Below are 25,709 nucleotides of genomic sequence, written 5' to 3'. Positions count from 1 at the left end.
AAGGACAAGAATGAATACATTAGTAAATTAAAAAAGCTGAATTGCAAAAAAAAAAAAAAAAAAAAGCTGAATTGCATAAATCAACATTCCTACCCCAAAGAGATGCTATTTATTAAGAGATTTTAATTATGGAAATAACGATATTAGTAATATGGACCATAGGATGTAGTAAAAAAACATTTAGCAGAGCATACATTTAAAAATAACCATGAAAAAAAATAAAAATAAAAAATAACCATGAATTAAAGGACAACCTTGGTCTTATTATTCACACATGCCCCACACATTCAGTAATCCACTCTTTAAACTCCAAAAGGAATTTAAAATTTCCCTTAGCAACATGCCAAAAATAAGAATTCTACAACTTTGAAGTGTAAACTTTTAAAAAAATCTATTCTCCTCTATTGTATTTTCTAGATTAAAGTGGATAACTGTAGTTTGGAAAAATGGCTTAAAATAAGGTATCATAGATCCTTTCCCACTAAATACCTTTTCCTAGAAATAATTAGAAAGTGCTATAAAAACTGATAAGCAGGGCATCTGGGTGGCTCAGTGGTTGAGTGTCTGCCTGCTGCTCAGGGTGTGATCCCAGCGTCCTAGGATCCAGTCCTGCATCAGGCTCCCTGTGGGGAGCCTGCTTCTCCCTCTGCCTATGTCTCTGCCTCTCTCTATGTCTCTCATAAATAAATAAATAAAATCTTTTTAAAACACTGATAAGCAATACAGGTTGTTATTACAGTACAACATTGCTTTATATTTTAAGGAGTTTTTTTTAATTAGAGGGAGAGGAAATTATTTGTCAAATACTTACTTTATGAGGCACAATGACACCATCATGTGACTGTAATGAATGTTCCATACGTGGGGGACAAAGTAAACTCTCCCTGGCCTTTCCTTTAACATATTTAACATCGTACAGAAAAGAAATATCCCTAAAAAATAAGAAAAATGTATTTACAAAATAAACTTTCTGTATGGCACCTGGATAAGAGAGGGTTAAGGTCCACACACATCCTTCCCTTGGGTGAAAAGGGGCACAAAACCAATCTCCTTACTTCATACTTCACTAAGACAGCGGAGACACTAGACATGAGCCATCCCTACGCCGATCTTCCTCCTCTCCACCTCACATTTCTCATTCACACCATAAATTCTTTCCCTTCCTTCAACCTTAGGTTAAGATATATTCTCTTCCCCAGGATTATTTCCTCCACTGAGGTCCTTCATTTCATTTTTACCCACATCTTTTGGAATCTTATTCTGACAATCTTTCTGTGTGTGTCCCCCTCTCTTGGAAGATTCCCTTTGGTCTATAACTCAAGTCTTTTCCCCTTCTAAAAATCTTCCCTTGATCATGCACTGCTGTTATGTTATCATGATCCATTGATCAACTGACCTCTCACATTGTGTTAATCAGATTTCTTGAAATTTCCTTGCAGTCTAATTTCCATCCCTCTCTCTCTCCTGAAACCACTTTAGAAAGCTGACGACTAAAAAAAAAAAAGAAAGAAAGAAAGAAAGCTGATGACTTTCTACTGTTAAGTCATCAGCTCTTCTCTTCCAGTACTTCCTTGTAATATTCCCCAGGATTGATCATCCCTCTTTTTAAAAACACTCTCCTCTCCTCTATCCTGTGTTACTGGACTCTCCAGGTTCTTTTGCCTTGACTACTCCCTCTTGGACTGCTCTGTGACTTCCTGCCTACTAAATGGAGATGCTCTGCAACATTCTCGCTTCCTCTGTCTTCTTACCCTGGGCCTTCTCTCTTAGGATTACCATCAAATCTCACCTCTACCTGTTACCTCTACCTACCAGTGAATAATTCTCCCTCCATTCTAACTTTCCACCCTCCTATCCTCACTAATTCTATCAGGAAGTACCACCACTCTATCATCAAAAGCTCTGCATACATAATTGATTCCTTCCCATCCATTGCTCTAAATTCCCATCTATCACTAACACTTATTAACTTTATAGTCACCCTCATATCATTCTAGCATTGACCCTGTTGTCTCTTGCCAATGTCAAACCACTAATCCAAGCTTTTGCTACTTTTTACATAGATTCTCAAGTCTCTCTAGTATATTCTTACACACTTCTGCCAGATTCACCTTCAATAGCAGTTATAATCATGCCCCTTACAGCACATGATTTTTACATGTCTCTGTCCCTCCCCTCAATTGTAACTGGTATAGCCATTGTGATAAATAGCATGGAGCTTCCTCAAAAAAGTAAAAAATAGAACTACCATATGACCCAGCAACCCCACCTCTGGGTTTATATCCAAAGAAAATGAATCTTGATCTTGACAAAATATCTGCACTCCCATGTTCATTGTCACAGTATTCATAATAGCTATAAATGTCTATTGATGAATGAATAGATAAAAGAAAATGTGGATCGTAGACAATGGAATGTCATTTAGCCTTTAAAAGGAAATCCTGCCATTTGTGACAGCATGAATGAAGATGCAGAACATTATTCCAAGTGAAAGAAGCCAGACAAAGACAAATACTGTCTGATTTCATTTATATGTCAGATGCGAAGGTATGGGGAGGTGGATCTGGAAATGTTAGTCAAAAACTACAAAGTTTCAGTAATGCAAGATGAGTGAGTTTTGGAGATCTAACACACAGCACAGTGATGATAGTTAGCAATACTGTATTGTATATTTGAAATCTGCTAGGAGAATAGATCTTAAATTTAATCTTCTTGCCGCACACATACAAACATACAGATACACACAAATGGTAACTCTATGGAGGTGACAGATAAGTCATTTAGTTTGACTGTGATCTAACAATTTATACACTTACAAAAAAAATCAAGTTATACTCCTTAAACATACTCAATTTCTGTGGCAAAGATATCCCCATGAAGTGTTGTGTGTGTGTTCTTTTAATAAAATTGTCTTTTTAAAAAGCTGTTCTCAGGGGCACCTGGGTGGCTCAGTGGTCGAGCATCTGCCTTTGGCTCAGGTGTGATCCCAGGGTCCTGGGATTGAGTCCCGCATAAGGCTCCCCACAAGGAGCCTGCTTCTCCCTCTGCCTTAGTTTCTTCCTCTTTCTCTGTGTCTCATGAATAAATAAATATAATCTTAAAAAAAAAAAGCTGCTCTCAGGATGATGGGACATCAATCACTATCTCTATTGGCTAGAGATTGGCCAATACAACTCTATTGGCTAAAACCAATGAATGGTTCATACATATATACACACACACATACATCTTTGTAAAGGAAATGTTAGTTGGGTAACTGTCATTCAAATTGTCTCAAAGAGTAACTATAGGAGGCTTTTATGTTTCTATTATTAAAATTATTGGTTACCTTATTTTATTTTTGAACCTCACTTTATTTTTCAGAGGAAACATTTAGTTTATTTGTTGGCATACAACTTTTCATTAGGGCAGCCCAGGTATCTCAGCGGTTCAGTGCTGCCCTCAGCCCAGGACGTGATCCTGGAGACCTGGGATCAAGTCCCACGTCGGGCTCCCTGCATGGAGCCTGCTTTTCCCTCTTCCTGTGTCTCTGCCGCTCACTCTGTGTGTGTGTGTGTGTGTGTGTGTGTGCGCGCGCGCGTGTGTCTCTCATGAATAAATAAATAAAATCTTTTTTTAAAAATCAAACAATTTTTCATTAAAAATAGAAATATGTTTTATTTCTTATAAAATTCTTGTGGTAAACCACCTGCTTCCACTCCTCTGGAAAAATCTATTTTTAGTTACAAAAACAAAAACAAACTTTGATTCTTAGCCATAATACAAAAACTGGATCCCCAGATTATCAAACTGGGTTCATACTTCAAGTTCTTCTTCAATTCATCACTGGTTATGTTCATAAGTAAGTAGGTCTTTTATCTGATGTTGTCAAAGAATGAGGTATTTCAGAGAGAAATAACTGATTTTCCAAATAACTGAGGTATGCTTTTTAAAAACTACTGTCTTTCTAAAATGTATTTAAAATTTCACAGCTTTCTTAAACAGAGTGTACATAACACAATATAATCTTTTCTTTACAGTTCAGGTAACGACTTCTGAAGCTAGAAGTGTCTTGAGGACAATCTGGTTATATTTCTGAAACCTAGGGCAGTACTGGAATGTGCCAGACTCTAGTGTGTATTGGCTCCCTCTTTGGGTTGGAGGGGTTGGAAAGCAATTTCCCAGACATCCCTGCAGGTAAGGTTCCAGGTGTGAACAAGTAGATGCACAGACTTTAGAAGCAGAAGTAAAACAGAAGTCACTTTCCTGTCATGTCTTTTGCTGATTCTACCAGCAACATCATGGAAAAGTTGTTTTCATGAAACATTCCAGAATCTGCTCTCCAGCTACCTTGTTCCAGAGGGGCAGGGCAGTAACAGCAGTGACAGCTTCTTGATTTCAGTTTCCAGATCCTTGGATCACAGTTAAGGGAATTCTTTTTTTTTAATTGCAGTATCATTCACATACCACAAAATTCACCTTTTTAAAAAGTACAAGTCTTTAGTATATTCACAATTTACAAGTTTTAATATATTCACAAAGTTGTATGACCATCACCAGTATCTAATACTAGATTATTCTTATCACCCCAGCTTAAAAAAAAACCTTACCCATTTGCAGTAATTCCCCTCTCCTTCCTAGGCCCATCCCTAGCAACCAATAATCTACTTTTTATCTCTATAGGTTTGCCTATCATGGACATTTCATATAAACAGAACCACACACATGCCCTTCTATGACTGGCTTCCTTCACTTAGCATGCCTCCAAAGTTCATCAATGTTGTAACAGGTATTAGTACTTGGCTTCTTTTTATGACTGAATAGTATTCCATTGTATATCCCATTTTGTGTATTTTCTCATCAAATGACAGTTGGCTTATTTTTACTTTTTGGCTACATGAATAATGCTGCCATGAATATTCAGTCAGTTTTCATGCAGACATACATTGCCGATTCTCTTGGGTATATGCATAGGAATGGAATTGCTGGGTCATACAGTTAGCCTATGTTTAAATTTTTGAGGAACTGCCAAACTATTTTCCAAAGAGGTTGCTCCATGTTACATTCCCACCAGCAAGGCATGACACTTCCGATGTCTCTGCATCTTCACAAATGCTTGTTATTGTCTGCTTTTTAACTATGGCCATCCTCGTAGGTGTGAAATAGTATTGCTTCATGGTTTGATTTACATTTCCTTTTTCTTTTTTTTTTGAAAGATTTTATTTATTTGAGAGAGTGAGAGAGAGAGCACAAACAGGGAGCAGAGGCAGGAGGATAGACAGAGAAGCAGACTCCCTGCCAAGCAGGAAACCTGATGAGCGGCTCAGGACCCCGGGATCATGACCTGAGCTGAAGGCAGATGCTTATCTGACTGAGCCACCCAGGTGTTTTGATTTGCATTTTCTTATGGCTAATGATGTTGAGCATCTTTCATGTGCATATCTGCCATTTTTACCATCTTTGGACAAATGTCTATTCAAGGGGACATACGCTTGAACTCTTGTGGCAGCCCTCGAGATAGTACCCTTCACGGTAGGTTAATTCCATCTTGTTCTGAGAGTTATTCCCAAAAGTACTGCTTCATACCTGCTCCTTTAGCCCTTCCAACAATTTTTTTCCAACAATTTTTTAAATACTTGATTTATCGCTTAACATAGGTTTTAGTTCTGCACTGAACTCTGATAAAACTGTCGAAAAATATTACACAAAGGCTACTTGCTGGGTTGTTTCATATTTCACTGCTCTGCTCTAAATATTTAAGGTTGCTAGACAAGTTACCTCTTGTTACAAATACTATTAGTTATAAATACATGTATTAATTTTCTATTGGTGCCTTAAAAATTACCACAAATTGGACAGCCCGGGTGTCTGAGAGGTTTAGCGCCACCTTCAGCTCAGGGTGTGATCCTGGAGACCCCAGGATTGAGTCCCGTGTTGGGCTCCCTGTGTGGAACCTGCTTCTCTGCTTGTGTCTGTGCCTCTCTCTCCCTCATGAATAAATAAATAAAATATTTTTAAAATATACCTCAAATTTAGCAGCTTAAACAACACACATTTATTATCTTACAGTTCTATAGGTCAGAAGCCCAACCTAGATCTCACAGGTAAAATGAAGGTGTTGACAGGGCTGTATTCCTTTCTGGATACTGTAAGGGAAAATCCATTTCTGTGTCCACTGGAGTTGTTAGCAGAACTCAATTCCTTGCAGTTCTAGGACTAAGATCCCTGTTTCCTTGATGGTTGCCAGCGGAGGGCCGTACCCAGCTCCTAGAGGTCAACAAGAGTTCTTAGCTTATGTCCTCCCTTCCTCCAACTTCAAAGCCAGCAATCATAAACTGAATTCCTTCTCTCTCACACTTCCACTGTGTCCTCCTTCTTCTCTGACTCATTTAACTTCCTTCTTTTTCCACTTTAAAGACTCAGGCAATAGGGTTGGCCCCATCCCAAGAATCCAGGTTACTCTGTCCATCTCATGGTCCTTAACCTTAATCACATCTGCAAAGTCTTTTGGCTATGTAAAGTAAGTACTCAAGTTCTGAGGTACAGTGAGAACATTTTGAGGGGAGGCCATTATCCTGTTTACCACAATACATATCTTCACAGTTTAAAAATTCCAAGTCATGGGGATCCCTGGGTGGCTCAGTGGTTTGGCGCCTGCCTTTGGCCCAGGGCGCGATCCTGGAATCCCAGGATCGAGTCCCGCATCGGGTTCCCGGCTTGGAGCCTGCTTCTCCCTCTGCCTGTGTCTCTGCCTCTCTCTCTCTCTCTCTCTCTCTCTCTCTCTCTCTCATGAATAAATAAATAAAATCTTTAAAAAAATTCCAAGTCAGAAGGCATTTGACATTAAAACTTTAATACTGGGTTATTGCTTCATTCAGATACAGCTTATTATTTTTTTCAAAGTACTTCAAACATCTCATAACTACTAATTATAACTAGAAATAATTATAACCATGATCTGAAGGCACAATATAAAATACAGATGCTCTGACACTAAAGCCCCAGGACACAAAAGTTAATAGCCCAAGTTCCTGCCACTTTTTCTAGCACTGAGACACAGCTGAATAATAATAGCTTATATTAAAATAGCACTAACCATGGGGCACCCAGCTGGTCAGTCAGTGGATCACATGCCTCTTGATCTCAGGGTTGTGAGTTCGAGCCCCACACTGGCTGTAGAGCTTACATACATATACAGCTCTGCCCATTATCTCCTCTAAAATATGTTTTACAATATCCCTGGAAGGTACACAAAATGGAGTAAGTCTATTACTCCTTTTTTATAAATGAGAATATGGAACTCAGAAAGACTAAATAACCTATCCACATATTAACATGTTTATTATTATATATTAATGTGCCATAATATTACATATTATTTCTTTCAGATAAAGTGATATCTCATGAGCGGCATGCAACTAATAAGTGGACTACACATAGAAAACGAGCAAATCACAATCTTCACAGGAAAAGCCATGACATTCAGAATATGTTTAGGAATGACATAAAAACAATAAATAGTGTTTGCTAATTTGATCTAAAGATGGAGGGTTCACTTTAAGAAAAACCAGGGAGTAAGCACTTGCTTTTCAAAGTATTCATGATGCTGCGTTACCTCACTCTTCTTAAATGTACAGATGAAACAGGCACTCTGCCTATTGGAGGGTACAACCAGGGACAGAGGAGTAAGTGGACAAATACAGAAAGGCATGCAAAAAAGCAAATCTAAACAAACCAAAAGCCAATAGAGTTAATGATCATACACACAGAAGGGTGGTCCTGTGCCGCCTTCAGATTGTATTGTGACTCATCAAAGATCTTGTAAGCTTTAAATTTAAAATCTTTGCATCTATGGTTTTTCCAATTGTGCCCCTCCCAGAGAAATGAGATAAGATGAGAAAACGACTCTCTTCATCTGCATCGACCCATCTGCCTTCTTTACCTTCCAGCACCAGTTAGGGAAACAGGATGGTCAATCAGGTATTTGAACTTATTTCTTCGAATAGGGTGATACCAGACTTGGTCAGCAGGACGCGGAAGAGTACCCTAAGAAAAAGCAAATACATGAACATACAGCAGAGGTCGCTGTGGTCAAATGAAATCTGTTAACCCTTTGCAATGTTTACGTTAAAGGCCCTTGGATAGCCTATGGGAAAGAGAGCAAAATGCTGCTTCATCAATACTATGGAGAATAATTGAAACTGGGACAATTCAAAAGTGAAAGAAAAAGCATTTCCTTGGAAACACTGGTGAAAATGATTTTAGTTTTCAATCTAGGAGATTAATTTTAGAGTATTTTGAAAGATAATTGGGAATATGTAACATTAAAAAAGAAACAACAAGTCTGATCTTGTGCTAAGCCCTACATCAGCAAACCGACACTTAACACCTTACCTAATTGAGGTTCTGGCATCTTCCAAGAGTGGCATTTTTAGCCAATCAGCTGGCAGTTCCTGACCAGCACTAGTGAGGTCATCAGTTTGATAGGCTCCCACCCCTTCCCAGGAGAAGATGACCTTGTCCAAAATAATCCAATAATCCTTTCTTTTGTTTAAAACTTCCTTGTCCTTCCCACTTTCTAAAACAACATCAACAACAACAACAAAAAAAACCTCTATTTTTTTGTACAGCTTCTCTGAACTTTCCATTTCCTATATCAGATACTGATTCATGAATTGTTGAATAATATGCTCAACAAATACCTAATGAGTTGGATACCAAAAAGATGTATGTTCCCAAGTACTTCATATAGGTATATACCCACCTTTGGGGTTTTAATTTTCTTAGGAGGCAGTAAGTTTTCAGGACAAGGACCAGCATTGGCTGTACAGGTCAAAGAAAGAAGAACTTCCTCAGGGATGAACTCATTCTGAAGGGATGTTGGAAGGAGTTTAGAAGGATCCACTATACTTTTTTTCTCCTTTAGTTCAGGAAGTCCTAAGAAAGTAACAGGAAAGAAAAACTTGCTGCAATTTTCTTGTAGTTAGTTGGGAGATTCCCAGGCTGTCTCAGCAATACTACCTGTATGGTAACAGAGCAAACACTGCTTCTGGTTGCCAAGAATAGCAACAATATCTTAAATACTGAACACCACTGGGGCACCTGGGTGGCTCAGTGAGTTAAGCATCTGCCTTTGGCTCAGGTCATGATCTCAGGGTACTGGGATTGAGCCCAAATCCTGGCTCCCTGCTCAATGGAGGGGGAGAGTCTGCTTCTCCCTCTCTCTGCTCCTGCTGTCTTTCTCAAAATAAATAAATAAAATCATTTTTATAAATAAATAAACACTGAACATCATCTAGTCAAGAAAAAAAAAAAAACCCTCATATTGCCTGCCCTCCTCACACTTACATCACACACAGTTCCAAAATTTGAGGCATGAACATGAACCACCATTATTCCAAATTCAAAGGTGGAAATTAAACTCCCATCACCTGCTCAACTCAGTGAACAGCCTTGAAATGATGGAAACATCTCCTTCCCCCTTTGATGTGAAAAGGACAACAGAAATCTCTCCTCAAAACGGTCAAATTATTTAGTAATTATTTCTATATAAATCCAAAGGTGAGAATAACTGCATTAATTGGGGCATTTTTAGAGCAAAAGGGATCTGAGTTGGGTTTAAGATTAAAAGCTGAATCAGGATTGTTGTAAATGAAGACAGTGGAATAATCTGAGCAAGCTGGCAGAGTAAGAGCTGTACAAAGAGTGTTCTATTCCGCCAGAGTAGGGCAGGGGAGTTGTAAAGATAGGGAATGGAGACAAACAGGAAAGGGCCTCCTATGAAGTCAGCAAGGAGAGCTGGGTTGTCACTCTCACAGATCTCTCCACTAATCTATGCCCCTCACGAAATACGGTTTATGTTAACGATATATTTTTGGAATGTTGGTGAGGTCCAGAGCCAAAGGCCAAGAAAGAATTCTTTAGACATTTTTGGTGCAAAGAGATTTCATTAAAGCACGGGACAGGATCTGTGGGCAAAAAGAGCTGCTGCCCTGGGGTTGAGGAATAGCTGATTACATACTTGGGAGTTGGGGGGAGGTAAGGAAAAAAAAGGTTTTCAAAAAGAACTTTGACATGCTAAAGAAGATTTATAGGATACTGGAGGCCTGGCTATTACCCAATTAAGGTTGTTTTTCTCCTAATAAGGGATTAAGACAGTTTTGAGAGCTTTTTGGAGGAATGTGTTCTACTTTTTCTATTACAAGTACCTGTCAATAAGCAAAAGGTCATAAAGAAACTTAACTTTGTTCACATTTCCTTATGCCTCTATTTCCCACATTACTCATGGAAGGGAGGATGATGTTAGGGCTCCAGAAAATTGAATTATGAGTCTCTGAAAGTGAGGCTATTAATAAGAATGCTTTTTCTCTGTAAATCACTAAGACACTGGTAAACTGACGGAGACTCGTGTCTTGTGGGACTTCAATCTATATTAGCAAATCATTTGTTTTTTCCCTTCCCTTAGTCTTAGGGCAGCCAGGAGTGCTTGAGGAATGTCACACACAGCCCACCCAGAATGGGGACCTGGGAGGGTTGCGGGGTGTCAGCTTGTGCTTTGCCCTCAGCTTGCCTTCTGCTCCCTCATCATTAACCCTATAAGGAGGTATCATGCCTTACACGGGTTCACCAGCACAACTTTCAAAGTTTGCATTACCAAATCTCGTTATCTCTTGAATGTTTGAAATGGATTTAGAACATCACAAGAAACAAGAAGGGGGAAAAATTGCTGGAGGGGGCTTTAGGACAATCTCCCCTAAAAAAACAAGATGAAGGTGTTGGAGGGATTTTTGGCATAATGGGAGTAGGGATTAGCCTAGTGGATTCGTATTTTAGTGCAGATCTGCATTCATCTGTATATGAATGAAAATCTTAAGGAATTATTGTCATTTAGAATAACTATTGAGACCCGCTATGAACTGGTTCTTTAAAGTCAGAGCCCAGGTACCAAAAAAGTACTTTCATACAACTACTGGAACTTAAAACAGAGTGAATTTAACACAATATAAAATTAGGGGTGCCTGGGACGCCTGGGTAGCTCAGTGGTTGTATGTCTGCCTTTGGCTCAGGTCGTGACCCCTGGGTCCTGAGATCGAGTCCTGATCAGGCCCAGGCCTGCTTCTCCCTCTGCCTCTCTCTCTGTTTTGAATAAATAAAAATCTTTAATAAATAAATAAAACCTTAAAAACAAAACAACTAGGGGTGCCTGGATGCTTCAGTCAGTTGAGTATATGACTTTTTTTTTTAATGAATTATATTATTTATTTGAAAGAGAGAGCAAGGGAGAGCACAAACAGCTGGAACGGCAGACAGAGGGAGAGGTGAAGGGAGAAGCAGGTTCCCCAGTGAGCAGGGAGCCGACATGGGGCTCCATCCCAGGACCCTGGGCTCAGGACAGGAGGTGGAAGCAGAGGCCTGACTGAGCCACCCAGGTGCGCCAAGCCTAGGACTCTTGATTTCGGCTCTGGTCATGATCTCAAGGTGGTGAGATCGAGCCTCCCTCACACTCTGCACTTGGCCGGGGAGTATGCTTGGGTTTTCTTCCTCTCCTTCCATTGTTCCCCCCACCCTCCTCCTTCTCTCTCTAAAATAAATAACTGGGGCAGCCCGGGGGGCTCAGCGGTTTAGCGCCTGCCTTGGGCCCAGGGCTTGATCCTGGAGTCCCGGGATCGAGTCCCATGTCGGGCTCCCTGCATGGAGCCTGTCTCTCTCTGCCTCTCTCTCTCTTTCTCATGAATAAATAAAGTCTTTTAAAAAAATAAAAATAAAATAAAAAACAATCTTTTTTAAAAAGTCATAGCTGGCTCTGAGTGGCTCTGCGGTTTAGCGCCACCCTCAGCCCAGGGCCTGATCCTGGAGTCCTGGGATCGAGTCCCGCGCGTCGGGCTCCCTGCATGGGGCCTGCTTCTCCCTCTGCCTGTGTCTCTGCCTCTCTCTCTCTCCCTCTCTTTGTATCTCATGGATAAATAAAATCCTTAAAAATAAAAAATAAATAAAAAGCCATAGCAATATAAAACTCAACATCCTTTGAAAAAAAAAGTCTTTAGGTGTAGTGGTGAGGCAGGCCTCTGGCTCAAAAGAACTATAAGAGGAATGGCTTTTGATTTTACTGAAACAAGTGTACTGTAAAAGCTAAAGTAATGACGGCATCCTGGAATCTGGGGTTCAGGGGAACCGGGGCTCTGAGTTCCATCGAGGGCCACGATCCCTTGTCCGTCTGCGGGATCTTTGAGGAACCTTACCCGTCTCCTCCCTGGGGGCAGACACCCTTAACTTTTTGCCCTCAGGTGCTGGCACGGAGGTTAGGAACGTGGAGGGCGTCTTCGGAAGAGACATAACCATCAAGGTCTCCCACCACTCTCTTTAGTCACTTGAAATATCGCTCCGGAAAGTCAACTTAGAAACAAGCCAGCGGTGTCCTCGCATTTGGCAACGCTGCCGCACGTCCTGCAGCAAAAGGAGAGAGAGACCGACCGGGCGCGGCGTCACGGCCGAGGCTCCTAACTCCTCCAGCACCGCGGCTTCCCGCGCGAGGAGCCCGCGCGCCCTCGGGTCACCTGACGCGGCGGGAGGGGGCGGGGCGCGCCGGAGCCCCACCCCGGAAGGAGACGCCCGCCCCGCCCCCCGACGCGCGGGGCCCTGGGGCGCACCTCGGCCGAGGCCGCGCCGCCGCGGCACCGCAGGCGTGGGAAGCGCCCGTGTGTCGCCATAGAAACGCAGGACCCCGAGCTCTGGCGGCCCTCGCCGGGGGCTGTCTCCCGCGGTGCCGGCGGCGGAGGGAGACCGCGAGGCAGCCATCCCGGCCCTCGGGCATGCGGCGGTTTGACCCGCAGCGTAGGTTCGGCAGCAACGGAGAACACATATTTAATCGGGTCGCTCTCACAGCAGGAGCGCGGATGTGTCTGCGCCGCGGCGCTCCCGCCCGCAGGTCGTGGCCAGTGCGCAGGCGCCAGCGGTGCCCGGGGTCGCCCGCCCCCCCCCCGCCGCCCCCACCCGAGGCGGCGCCAGGTGGGAGCCAGCCTCCCCTAAGACCCCCGTGCTTGCATCGCTCTCTCCCACCTTGCTTTTTTGTTTTTCATATTTTCGTATTTTCCTAAAAGCCAAATGCAGGGCGAAACCACATAACCATAGGAACCCAGAGCCTATCGGTTGAGGCTTCCTCGCGGATGCTGCCCCTGACCCCGACCTTGCGATCGTCTTCCTCCGGCCTGACGCGCGACCCCGGCCCACCCCACCCGGCTGCACGCTCAAGGCATCCTTAGGTCGGCGTGGCTTTTTTTTTTTTTTTTTGGCTGGAGGCTGGGAAGGAGATTGAGATTTGGGCGGAGCCGAGCCAAGCAAAAATGTTGGGGCTTCCTAAGAACCTGTTCTATTTTTTTTTTAATAATAAATTTATTTTTTATTGGTGTTCAATTTGCCAACATACAGAATAACACCCAGTGCTCATCCCGTCAAGGACCCGTCCTCAGGAAAGAAGGGGATAAACGCATTCGCTTGGAGGATTCCCTTCCCTTATCGCCACCGGTGGTGGTTTTCTATGAAGATGGAGCCTTGGGGGGGCTCCGTGGCTCAGTGGTTGGGGGCCTGGTTTCTGCTCGGGTCATGACCTTGGGGTCCTGGGGTGGAGCTCCCAGAAGGCTCCCTACTCAGCGGGGAGCCTGCTTCTCCCTTGGCCTCTGCTTAGTGTCGCTGAAGAATGAAGGGATCCGTACACGTTGTAAAGGAGACACGAATCTAGGCACTGCTCTGCTCGCTCTCAAAATTTCAAGAACTACACTTCCTTAGGATTCTAGCAATAATATAAATTCCCTAATACCACTACCTTAAAAAAAAAAAAACGAATGGGGTCTTTAATGCTAAATAGTACTGGTGGAATTCCAGTGTCTAAATGACTCTAGTCTGGCAAATACATTTTAGAAGGGAAAATAACTCGATCTACCGTCCTGTTCCTTAGTACCTAAGCACAGTGTCTGACCCAAACACCTTTGCTGAGTGGCGTTTGAAAATCAACTGGACAGTTCTGCTCCTGAGCTGATGGATTTGGTTTCTGGTTTTCAGGATAATTGCAATTAAAAATATGAGCAGAGTGTTGAAAATAAAAACAACAGTCTCAACCAGTGCCTGAGTGGCTCAGTCAGATATGCATCCAGCTCTTGGTTTCAGCTCAGGTCATGGTTTTATGGATGGTTGGATGGAGCCCCTAGTGAGCTCTGCAGTCGGGGGGAGTCTGCTTTAAGATTCTCTCCTCTGTCCCTCCCCACACTCTCCCTCTAAAATAGATCTTTAAAACACAATCATACACACATTAGCTCAGTGGCTCCTTTTAATTCTCCCTAGTGAAACATCTTGGCTGTCTGAGCATTTTAGCCTTTAGCCCTATCCCATCTATTTTTCTCTCAATTTTCCAAGAATCACAATAGACACAGAGCACTCATAAATAGCACACATGTATTTCCCTTTAAGGACTGGCAAATAAACAAGGGCAAAAGCAATGCACAAGCAGGTGGAAGATCATTTTCTCCAGTTTGCTTTCCTCCTTCCTCACTTCCATTCTAGTTTGGAACCAAAACCAGAAGACTGAACTTCAGATATCCTAACATTCCAACGTTCAGCTTACACAGTTTATTAAGCTTTTGCGTACCGGAAGAACAAGGTAACTCCTTCATATTCTTAACCTAGTTTTTAAAAAGTAGGGCATTGATAGAACAGATGAGGACAAGTGAACAGATTCAAGAGATACATAAAGGTAAAAATCTGTAGAATGTGTGGTATGAAGAAAAAGGCGTCAAAAGTTACTTCTCATTTTCTATCCTGTGTATGGTGTGATTATATACACTGTTTAGCAAGCAAAGATCTACATTTAAGTTGTAGAAGTATGTGAAGCAGTAAGCACAAGAACAGAGGAGCACTTAAGAATATTACAGTAAGGCCATAGCTATTGAAGAATATAATTGCTACTTGGGGGAAACTCCTCTCATAATTTTGAAAGATCACAAGGGATCCCTAAGGTGGAGAGAAGTTAAGCATTATTGAGGTCTTCAATGGAAAATATCATAGCAAAATCCAAAATGAGCAGGTAATAACTTTCCTAAATAAAAACCTCGTAATAGTAAAAATCCCAGCTGTATATATATAACTAAACAAGGCTAACTGAGCTTGTTGGCATGGACTAACTCCTGTGGCAGCTTAACATCACCCACTCAGCAGTGGGGTCCTCTGGCTTCGAGTGGACAGTATCTAAGAAGAGTTCCAGGGTGATCACCAAACATGCCCTGAGCTGGGGAAAGAAACACATGGAGTATGTTTGCACCAATCCTCTTTTACCAATTCAAGGCTTTTGACAGAGAAAGAAAGAACAAGCTGGGGAGGGTCAGTAGGGGAGAGCCCTATGCAGGGCTCAATCTCATGGCCCTGAGATCATGACCTGAGCTGAAATCAAGAGTCTGGACATCTAACTGACTGAGCTACCCAGCCAGCCCCTACCACATCAGTTTTACGTGTGGGCACTTACATATAACATGCATAGCTTCCTAAAGGAGTCTGAGTGGGAAGCAGGCCAGTGTTTACACTTAATGTAGTTAAAGAATGAAGGTATCAATAAATGTTGTGAAGGAGACAAAGAAATCTAGGCACTGCCCAGGGAAGCGCCTCTCAGGGGAAGAGGAACTTCTTGTGTTGCTTCCACAGAAGGACATTCCTAAAACTGAAATGATGCCTCAGCCTATCTTAGTTCTGTCATTATTAAGTACGCTTCTTCTGATTCCACATGGGTATGCCTACAGGAAGAAATAGAATTTTGGTTTCGTTCACACAGCACACCTGGAATGTGGCGTTGATGCAGTCTAGAATAAATTCACTTTCTCATCATAAAATGGGCTTCTACAAAGCAAATTCAGTCAGCAAGCGTGCCAACCTGAGTATGCCATTCTCTGTGTGACTTCTCAATCTATTTCTAAACTGGTATTCCAGTTTTTTTCATCATATTCATGAACTTTTGTTCACTGGAGTCCAAATGCAAGCTGAGCCTAAAAGGTCAGGACCCTCAACTTGAGTAAATCATCAAGGAAAACTGCCACGCTGTGGCTTTGCCCGAGTAAGCCCAAAGAATACTCACTTGGTCCAAGAAACAGGGAGGGGCCCATCTTATTTCTGAAGCAATCTCCCCCTTCCCACTCCTCTGGCCCTGCAAAAGAGGTGGCTAGAGCTAGAGCATGGATCTACGCAAAGAATGTTGTGATGTCAAATCCTACTCATAATGGGTTCCTATTACGAGGAGATTCTTTGGAGGAAGGAAATCAATGTTTCTTGCGTCAAAATCAGTTTCCCCAAGTCGTATCTGAAAAGGCACATTTCTTGACCAACAGATTTTCTACCTCCCATTAGAAAACTAAGTCCGTGTCTACCCATTAGACAGGAGGGGAGGAGGTGGGTACATTTTTCAGAAATAGCCATTCACAAGTTTTAACAGGCAAACTGCAGAAGGAGTCAGGCAACAAATAATGACCACAATAATGAGAGGAGGCTCAAAGTATCAGTGTCACAACTGGCCTCTATCATTTATTAATTTGTAACATGGCTCCCTCTCCGTCATTCTGGATAAGAAAGTTTTTGTTACTTACCTTCTCTTTGGCTGTATTCAGCACATAAAGCTGCCTGACACTAAGATGAAAAACATCTGTAATTATGAAATACATAGATATTGAGTAAAATTAAAATGCTTTTAAAAACAAGAGACTAGGTTCTTTCCAAATATATTTATTTACCACATTCTTCACATATGCAATATTTTGCCATTTTCTATGTAGATTCTTAAGTTAATCTTAAGACAATGCATACTGAACAAAGTGAGAGTACCAGTGATTATACAAACAGGGCAGGGCGTTCAGGGGAGACTCCTGAGTAGAATTCAGGAAAAGAGCAGACACAAGTGACTTAGAAAAAAACATCTTTAATTATAGAAAAACCTTTAAAACAACCTCAGATTTCCATGATCTTTTGGCTGCACTCAGAACACGATGGATTTAAAGCGCAAGCTAGGTAAGTGTAAACATGGGAAGGAAGCTGTCACACTGGCCCAAATGGTAGAGCCACAGCTGGAGTTGGAGCTCTCATCTCACCCAAGAATTGGCACATGCGCACATGGGAATTCAAATTATATCCCTAACTGCTTGCATGCACAAACTGCCTCATGTCTCAGTTATTTAAAACAATAAGAAAACCTACCACGTCATTAAAACAAACGAACACCAAAAGCACAGTGGAGCATCTGCTAGCTTAAAGGTTAGCACTCCCTTGGGAAGGGCATATGGGCAGCAGAAATAGTGAATATAATGTTGAAATAAGGAAGAAGGCATTTAGAAAAAGGAATACAGAAGAGGCAGTTTTAGTTTTTAAACTGTATCACTTCTGAGATTAACCCTTTCTTTTTCTCAAATCCAAATTAGCTATTAAAAAGTCTTTATGCTTTACAGAAAAAAAAAACTTTATTAAGGGCTTTGAAGATTATATAGATTGAACATCAATAATGATAAAACTGTAAAATTGTACAAACAGGACATTAAATTTAGGATGAGAAAGAGCATGGGCAGACCAAGCAGGAAGGACTCCATTCTCCCTGTTTCAACCAGAGTTGAAGTTGTGTTTTACCTCCTTTATAAACTGGGTTCCAAAATTCTATTACCTGATAGAAATTTTAGTGATGTTCAAATACTCAAATGCTTATATCAGCTTTACTAATAATACTCATTTTATTCCTCAAAACCGTTATGTCCCAGTTTCAATTTTTGAGCCATAAACATAAAGCCTAGAGATAAGATACATAAAACAATATCCAAGACAGATCTTTCTGATAGTATGTATGCACGTATATGTAAACTGTATTATATTAACTATATATATCACATAAAATTTTGCACAAGATTAGTAAGCGAGTCCATTACACGTTATTAACAAAAGAATGAACTATCTTCCATTAAGAATTTTGCCTTCCAAGATTATAAGCATTCTTTACACTGACAAAAGTAAGACTTCATTAGTTTCCTTCCTCTCCATAAATTCTAAAATTTAACTGCAAGGTACACAGTAGTTCTAAGAGTTAAATACCTAGGTGAAAGCAGAGATCCTTTTCTTTTTAGAAGCTTACCTTTATGCTAAACAGATAAAGAAGAAACTAATTTTGGAGGTGGAAACATGAGTGCCTTTAAAACTCTTGTTAAATTCTTGTCGGTTCCATTATGGGAGTGCTTACTGTATCCGTCAAAGTAGGACGGGGATTCACATCATACAGAGTCTATTTAAAAGCACATATTCTCAGGAAATGTGCAGCATTTGAAAACATTCGCATTTTTAAAAGATTCCAACGAGATGATGAGGATACAGGTTTAGAATTTATGGAAGGTAAGAAGATAATGAGGCCCATTTTCTGCCAGGGCTAGTGTTTTGCAACAACCCTATGAGGTAGCTCTTGCCCCCATTTTACAGATGAGGAAAACTGTGGCTCTGATAAATGAAGCAACTGTGCCCACTGTCACACTGCCAGTAGGATGGGGCTATCTTTGTCAAACATTGCATTCCTTTTTGCTGCACCAGTGGTTTTCTAACTGGATATTTGGGGGTAGGAGACAATGGGTGTCCCAAACAACAGGACTCCAGCCCTGCATCCCAGTCTCAACCAGCGGCAGCTATATTTTATCTGTTTTGCATGTTAGGATGCTAGGATTAAGTGTAACAATTTTTTTAATGGTTTCAAAACTGAAACATAGTACATCAGGCCACTGGTTACTACAGTTATGTTCCTTTACTTTCATTATTTTTCCCCATACAAAACAATGAACTGGACTTAAAATTACTCATGATCACACAAAACAAACGTATCTTTTTGCGTAAAAGATCTCAATTCATAAAGTGTATATCTTTTGGGGCTGCATAACCCACATGACCAACCTTATACATAACGTTCTGTTAGGTTTTCAGGATTCCATTCTTCAGGCAAGTATAATTTTAAAATTCATTGGAAACTGCCTACACTAAATAAATGACTTGTACAACATAATCTGCATTTGCAATTAGAGAATATTTACACAATGTACCTTCTTTACCTGCCAACGTCCCTCACTCTTACCCTACAAACTGAAAGGAAAAAAACATTTTCCGCACTCCTCATGCTTCCAAAAGCAAAAAGTAGTTACTGAAAGGTTAAAAGGAGCCTCAATTTTCTAATTATTAATTCTAACATAAAGCAAGCAACCTCCCTTAGGCAGGAGATTAAGCCACCAAAAACAAACATACCACTCCCCTTTCCTTCACTATCCAGGACTGAGAATGAAAGCATCTAACAGATTTATAACAAAACTTGAGATTTAACCTTGTCCTAGAGAAAATACCCACAATAAAGGCTACTATCATTAATAGTTCTTGTAGGAAAGAAGTTTTAAACTCTTTCCTTTTCAAAAGGAACAAAGTATCCTCCTGTAACTAATTTTCACCCCTATTAGCAAAAGAGGAAAAATCAATAAATCTTCCTGAAACACATCAGAAGTTTTAATTTATTTAGGAGTGCAGGTAGTGGTTCAAATAAACAGACTTTTGCCAAGAGCAGCTAACAGTAAGCCCATGGCTATCAAACTAGTTTCTCAAAAGTAGCTACTACTCCAAGCGTTTTGTGAACATTTCTTAGGGCAGTCTTACCTGTTCTAAAGAGTCTTTAGTTTTAAACATATTTTTTGTTGTCACCTCAAGGTCTTGGGCAGAAAAATAAAATCACTAATAAAGGGAAGATGAGAGCTGGAAACAAAAAGCGTTCAATCTAATAAATATAATATTCAGAATCAGTACAGAGCAACAAAGTGAATAAGCAATGAGAATGTTACATTTATAGCTGAATTTCAACAGAAATACAGATCTAAGAGTTCCATTCTCTGCCTTCATTTGATGACTTACTCATACACAAGGCTTAGACCAATCTGATTTTCTTAACTCCCTCATTATATTTAAAATGTAGTTATAAATTCAAGTGACTCATTTTAATTTTTCATAAAAATCCCAGAGATTAAAAGGTTTATTAAAGCAGTCTTGTTTGGAGGTGATGGCCCCATCACAATTATGTCACCACCATACAATTACTGCTTGGGAACATGTGAACTACTTTTTAAAAAATGTCCTGATAACACGCACATTTGTCTGTTAAAACTGGATTAGATCTCTGAAAGCTGCATAAACTCATCTGGATCAGAGGTACTGGAATAAAACAGGTAAAGAGGCTGGGTACTTGTCCAAATTAAGTTGCTCATACTAAAAACTCCATTCACCTTCTTCTGACACTCAAACTGACTTTAAAAGAATCCCAAAGAGATGTCCCAAAACTTTTTGGATAGGAAGTAAGGCTATTAGAATACCAACACAGCTTCTCAAGTTGGCTACTCCAAATAAAAATCATCTTTTGGGTAATTCTTTAAGTCTCATTTCTTTGAGCGGAAGATTCAGCCACTTTCATATCCCATTCCAAATACTTGGTCTTTACAAACAATTAATCATTCCTCAAACATATAGACAAAATAATTCCTGCACACCACACTGTATTAGCAATGGGCATCTTATAACATGGAAACATCACATAATAGAGTACATTTTCTTGAAAATTATTAATTCGTTTCATCTAAAGTATACTACCATTGAAAGTGTAATAATAGAGCAGTGCAGAAGCCAGCTTCTGTATCTTTAAAAATCACTTTAATATTAATGGAGGTGACTAATACTTATATGTTACAGACTTACTAGTCTGCAAAATATTGCAAGTCAGTATTTAACAAAGAAAGGGTACTGCATAACTTCCCAAAAGTTACTAAAGTTTAAATTTAAAAATGTTGCCTTCCACAGAGGTTCCAAGATAAAATAATTTAAACACATGATTGACTCAGCAAATCTTTTTTAAAAATTATTTTGGAAGTTATAAAAGGAACTGTCTTTTTTTTTGTCTGGTGCCACTTCTTTCTTTTTCCCTTCCTACTTCTGTTCCCTCAATATGTAATATTTTGGATGTAAACTCAAGGTGAAAGGTGTAATTCTGCTTCACAGAAACCATGACCTATACTTCATAAAGAAAAGGTAAAAACTGAGTAGAACTGAACTTTTCTCAAAAGAAAAATACAATTAGAACGTATAACAAGATTATCTTTGGAAACTAGAGGTTTTTGCTCTACTAGAAATAGCAAAACGTTCCACCTTATTTCTTTCCCTAAGTACACAGCTAATTAGCATACATTCCAACAGTGTGCCTGAAAAAAATTTCTAAAGCCCAAAATATTTGAATGATTTCTTCCTAAGTGTTTTGGCTAATTCAGTGGCTAAGGAAACATGATGTTTAGTCTCGATGTTTAGATGGAGTCAAAAAACAGAAACCGAGCAAAACTGTCATTATGTCAGCTACAAGTCTCCCTTCTCCCAAAAAGGCAAAAATGAAAAAAAAAAAAAAAAAGTACTGCTTTAAGTGCACAAGATTCCAGTAAACTCCCAACATCTCAGCTGACCTAGGAGTAGAGCGAGCCATCCATAAGTGTGGAGTGATCCAAATACCACAGATAACTTCAGGAACAGCTGGAAACGGATGCTGGCCCCAGATCACGAAGAGAAGCCATCTTCAATGTCAAGGAATGAATCAGAGTCCAAGCTTCTAAAACACATAACGACAAGTCCAGGAACGTGGCCGGATATAATCCAGAAATGTGGGCTTCGATGGGGAAAAAAAAGAAAGGAAGAGTAGTTTATTTGCACGCACCAAGTGCACAAGGCGTCGGAGTGGGAAGGGGGTGTGGATGTTAAACACTGCACACCTACAATTCCTCCCAGCATTTCTGTAACTTAGGCTATAAGCAGGCTCACTAATTTGAAAGACGTTCATTATGTTTATCTACAGCATGGGTTATATTGATTTAGAAGTTTTACACAAAGCTTTTCAAGTCCAGTACACTCTATCAATTACATGGACTTCTGACCAAATTCCAAGCAGGCACTACCTCTTTTCTGTATCTTGCAGAAACCTATTAGTGGCCTAAAATCTAATTTGTGATAGGTAAGGATATAAGATATATATACAAATTACTGTAATAAAAAGTTTAAAATTACTAAATTATCTACATGAGAACAGATGAAGCATTATGAAAGTTCAGAAATAGGAAAAGACTGAAGCAAGAATTTGAAAAAGCTGGAAGATGTTGCATCCAAAGTGGTTTCTGAGAAAATAAAATCTGGCAGGTGGAATCAGAGTGCAGAGGGCAGCATCACCAGACAGACCAAACCCACTGGTTCAGATGCACAAAGGGCATAAGTAAGAAATAAGGAGGGGGGCATGAGGGCAGCATAAGAAAAACAGGACAGACAGGAGGAAAAGCTTTGGGAGAGAAACTGATTAATTTGATTACAGGCATCTTCAGTTACAGGTACCTATGAGAAATACTCAGGCAGATGTATCAAGAAGGCACCCCCTAACTATTTGCGAGTTATCCATATGCAGCTATAAAAGTAAAAGATTTAAAAATGAGACTCTTACATAATTACAAACAACAACAACAAGGGGAATGGAATCCTAGGCATATGAGTATAGCAGGACATTTTCGCAGAGTTTACTGCTCTGGGAAGGAATAGGTGAGAGATGTATATATGTAGGTGGTGGCAGGGGGGATACGCAGTGCTACTGAGAAGACCCTGCAGAACACCTACATTTTCAGGACACAGAAAGGAAGTTAGAAGATGCTAAAGAAAAAGCAGTGAAGTAGGGTAGGTGGGCAGGGGGAGGGGATGAGAGAGAAAACCAAGAACTAGAAGCTAGAAGCATTCAATGTACATAAAACTCTCAAAGACTCTCAAAGAAAATGAGCTAATCCTTTTATTCCTCATTTTCCATCCCCTTAACATTAATTCAGCATCATCTGCACTACTCTTCTCTTTAAGGGTTGCCTACCAACCCTCATGATTGGGGACACTCCAGTCCGCCTGAGGACTCACATTTTTTAGAGGACAGTGTTGCCGTGCGTACCACTCTTGGGAATAAAAGCACAGGATGACTCCATGGCCGGCAAAAAGAGAAGTCCACATCATAACATTCCAAATAGGCCTTTTCCGACTATCATTGACAATGAAGTTGAAAGCCACTGAAATTAGAATGATAAAAAATATATACTTATCAAAACATCCACCAGGAAACAGGGGGCCTCCAATTATGTGCTGTAATCATGTAAGTATCACAATGAGCATCAACTGTGGATACACAAGTTTTATTCTGGCTGTTGGTTCTGCAAGTAAAACTGAAGCTTCAGTGTTAGAATTTATTAATCAGTAATTAGCTGGAAATTAGAGACTATTCAGAACAGGTGAAAATACATTTCATGGAATCATTCATATTTTAACTTGTCCCTCCCTCCACCCACCCAAAGAAGGGTCCACATTATTCAGGGGTGAAACAGAGTTTATGCAGACGTTGTTTATAGTCCTCCAGGAAGACATTAGTCTTCAAGAGGCTATTTAAGTTCACTTCTCTACTTCAAAGGGTGAGCATCCTGCGACAGTGTATTTCATAACTCAAAATCAATGCTAACTGTCTGATGAACACTGCCTTGAAATGGTATTGCTATGATCTAGTTTTCTACCCTTAGACTTTATTTCCTAAATTTCTCTTTTAGCTTGATACTCACTACTCCCAGCGTGCCAAGATACTTACTTCCAAAGAACATGAACAGCACGAAAAGCACTGGATAGAAAAAGTTCAAGCAAACAGCCAGGGCATACTCATGCACTACAGCAGACACAGCAAAGACAGCTAACATGGCAGCCGATTTGAATCTCTTAGTGAAAAACTAGGGTAAAAGGAGAATATGAAAAAGTAATTAAGCTCAAACTATATACAGCTGACCCTTGAACAACATGGGTTTGAACTGCTGGGTCCTCTTATTCAATTAATACACCATAGTACAGATGTTATTTCCTTATGATATCCTTTTTATTCCTTATGATATTCTTAATAACACTTTCTTTTCTCTAGTTTACTTTATTGTAATAATACAGCATATAATACCTATAACATACAAAATGCATGTTAACCAACTATTTATGTTATCAGTAAGGTTTCCAGTCAATAACAAATGATTAGTAGTTAAGCTTCAAGGGAGTCAAAAAATTATATGCAGATTTTTGTGTGGGAGGATCAGCACCCCTATCCACCTTGTTCAAGAGTCAAATTACAAGACTTATAATTATCACATGCTAACGGCATCTATTTAATTATACCTATATTTGACTTTTCCAATCTATTCCTTGGATTAATCCAAATGTAGTGAATAATTACAATAAATATCTATGCTTTAAAATCCTTATTTAAAAAAAAAAATCCTTATTTTACTAAAATGAGGCACTGTCAAAACCATTAATGTGGAAAGAAATAGGCCTATTTAGGGCAGCCGGGGTAGCTCAACAGTTTAGCACCGCCTTCAGCCCAGGGCATGATCCTGGAGACCCGGGATCGAGTCCCACATCGGGCTCCCAGCATGGAGCCTGCTTCTCTCTCTGCCTGTGTCTCTACCTCTCTGTCTCTGTTTTTCATGAATAAATAAATAAAATCTTAAAAAAAAAAAGAACTGGGCATATTTTAAAAAACATATTTGCAACCTGTATTTGTAAGTCACTACAGTGGACAAAACATAATTTTTATATATAAATGGACATTCAGCCTTTAGAGTAACATTGTATGGTAGGTAAGGTAGGCGTCCTCTCCATTTTCACTATGATTTAGAAAGAAATGCCATGCTTTGTCCATAAGTGACACTACACTTATGAATGAAAGAACACTTGACTATAGTGCTATTTGTACTATGACCTGCTGTCACTTAGCCAAATAGTGACTTACTTACTAAAATCTGCAATCCAGAGATACCAGGGATAATCAATCATGACATTCAAGATTACATTTCATCAGTCTAAATACATTCTAAAGAATATCCCAAAGACACATATCATCAATTGAAGAGAAATAAATCCAACATAAATGTTTCCCTACATTAGCAAGAAAACAAAAAATAAAAAAATAAAATAAAAGTTAGAGGGAGCTTAATTGTTGGCAATGAGATTCATAAGAAATGATCCATTATTGGTGGATCATTTCAACTTCTCTAAATGCCTCAATGCATTCTTACTTCAAAATCATGTAAAACAAAACCCAGAGCAAAACCATGGTATTACATCTAGTTAAAATTGTACATACTGGTCTCTAAGCAGTATTGTTCAAAGCATAAGGTTTCTTGAATATAAATGGCCCACAGAGAAGTAAAGACCACTTCTAGATGATAATAATACTTTCTGGAAAAGAATCTCCCATTTCTTGAACATCAACTAAACCTTGCTGCTTACCCAGAGAAAGTCCTTGTAAGCATAGTAATACAGCCAGTCATGAACCACCACGTTCCAGGTCCTGTAATAATTAGAGTATGACGTAGAGTTCCACCAATCCTGAAGAAAAAAAAACAAAGGTTTAAAACTACACAGATACATATACATACACATATACATATACATACACATATACACAGAGAACCAAAGCAAAATCCCCTGCATACTCCTAAAGAACAAATACATACAACATAATATCCAGAGTGTGTTATTATGATAATTTGTTAGTCCATACACTAATGTCAGAAAAATCTTGAAAGGCATTTTGTTCACTAGTGCTCAATATATGACATTAATTTTAA

The 25,709-nt window shown here is 39.9% G+C and overlaps 2 protein-coding genes across 2 annotated transcripts in view; both read right to left on the bottom strand.

Moving 5' to 3' along the window:
* Positions 1-12,498, bottom strand: part of AXDND1 (axonemal dynein light chain domain containing 1) — an 84,608-nt gene extending 72,110 nt beyond the window's left edge. Inside the window, exons 1-4 of the mRNA XM_041764363.1 lie at positions 12,219-12,498; positions 8,744-8,916; positions 7,922-8,025; positions 812-932 (exon numbers count right to left, since the gene is read on the bottom strand). Of these exons, the coding sequence (XP_041620297.1) occupies positions 812-932; positions 7,922-8,025; positions 8,744-8,916; positions 12,219-12,318 (498 nt within the window). The 5' untranslated portion in view covers positions 12,319-12,498. The remainder of the gene's footprint in view (positions 1-811; positions 933-7,921; positions 8,026-8,743; positions 8,917-12,218) is intronic.
* A 4,217-nt stretch (positions 12,499-16,715) lies between these two features.
* SOAT1 (sterol O-acyltransferase 1) overlaps positions 16,716-25,709 on the bottom strand; it is an 83,583-nt gene continuing 74,589 nt past the window's right edge. Inside the window, exons 13-16 of the mRNA XM_041761455.1 lie at positions 25,369-25,467; positions 23,687-23,822; positions 22,975-23,120; positions 16,716-21,700 (exon numbers count right to left, since the gene is read on the bottom strand). Of these exons, the coding sequence (XP_041617389.1) occupies positions 21,644-21,700; positions 22,975-23,120; positions 23,687-23,822; positions 25,369-25,467 (438 nt within the window). The 3' untranslated portion in view covers positions 16,716-21,643. The remainder of the gene's footprint in view (positions 21,701-22,974; positions 23,121-23,686; positions 23,823-25,368; positions 25,468-25,709) is intronic.

Source organism: Vulpes lagopus, chromosome 1, assembly GCF_018345385.1.
Source record: "Vulpes lagopus strain Blue_001 chromosome 1, ASM1834538v1, whole genome shotgun sequence".
NCBI classification, from domain to species: domain Eukaryota; kingdom Metazoa; phylum Chordata; class Mammalia; order Carnivora; family Canidae; genus Vulpes; species Vulpes lagopus.
The sequence above is the reverse complement of the archived record's forward strand: the minus strand, read 5'-3'. Positions and strand labels throughout refer to the sequence as shown.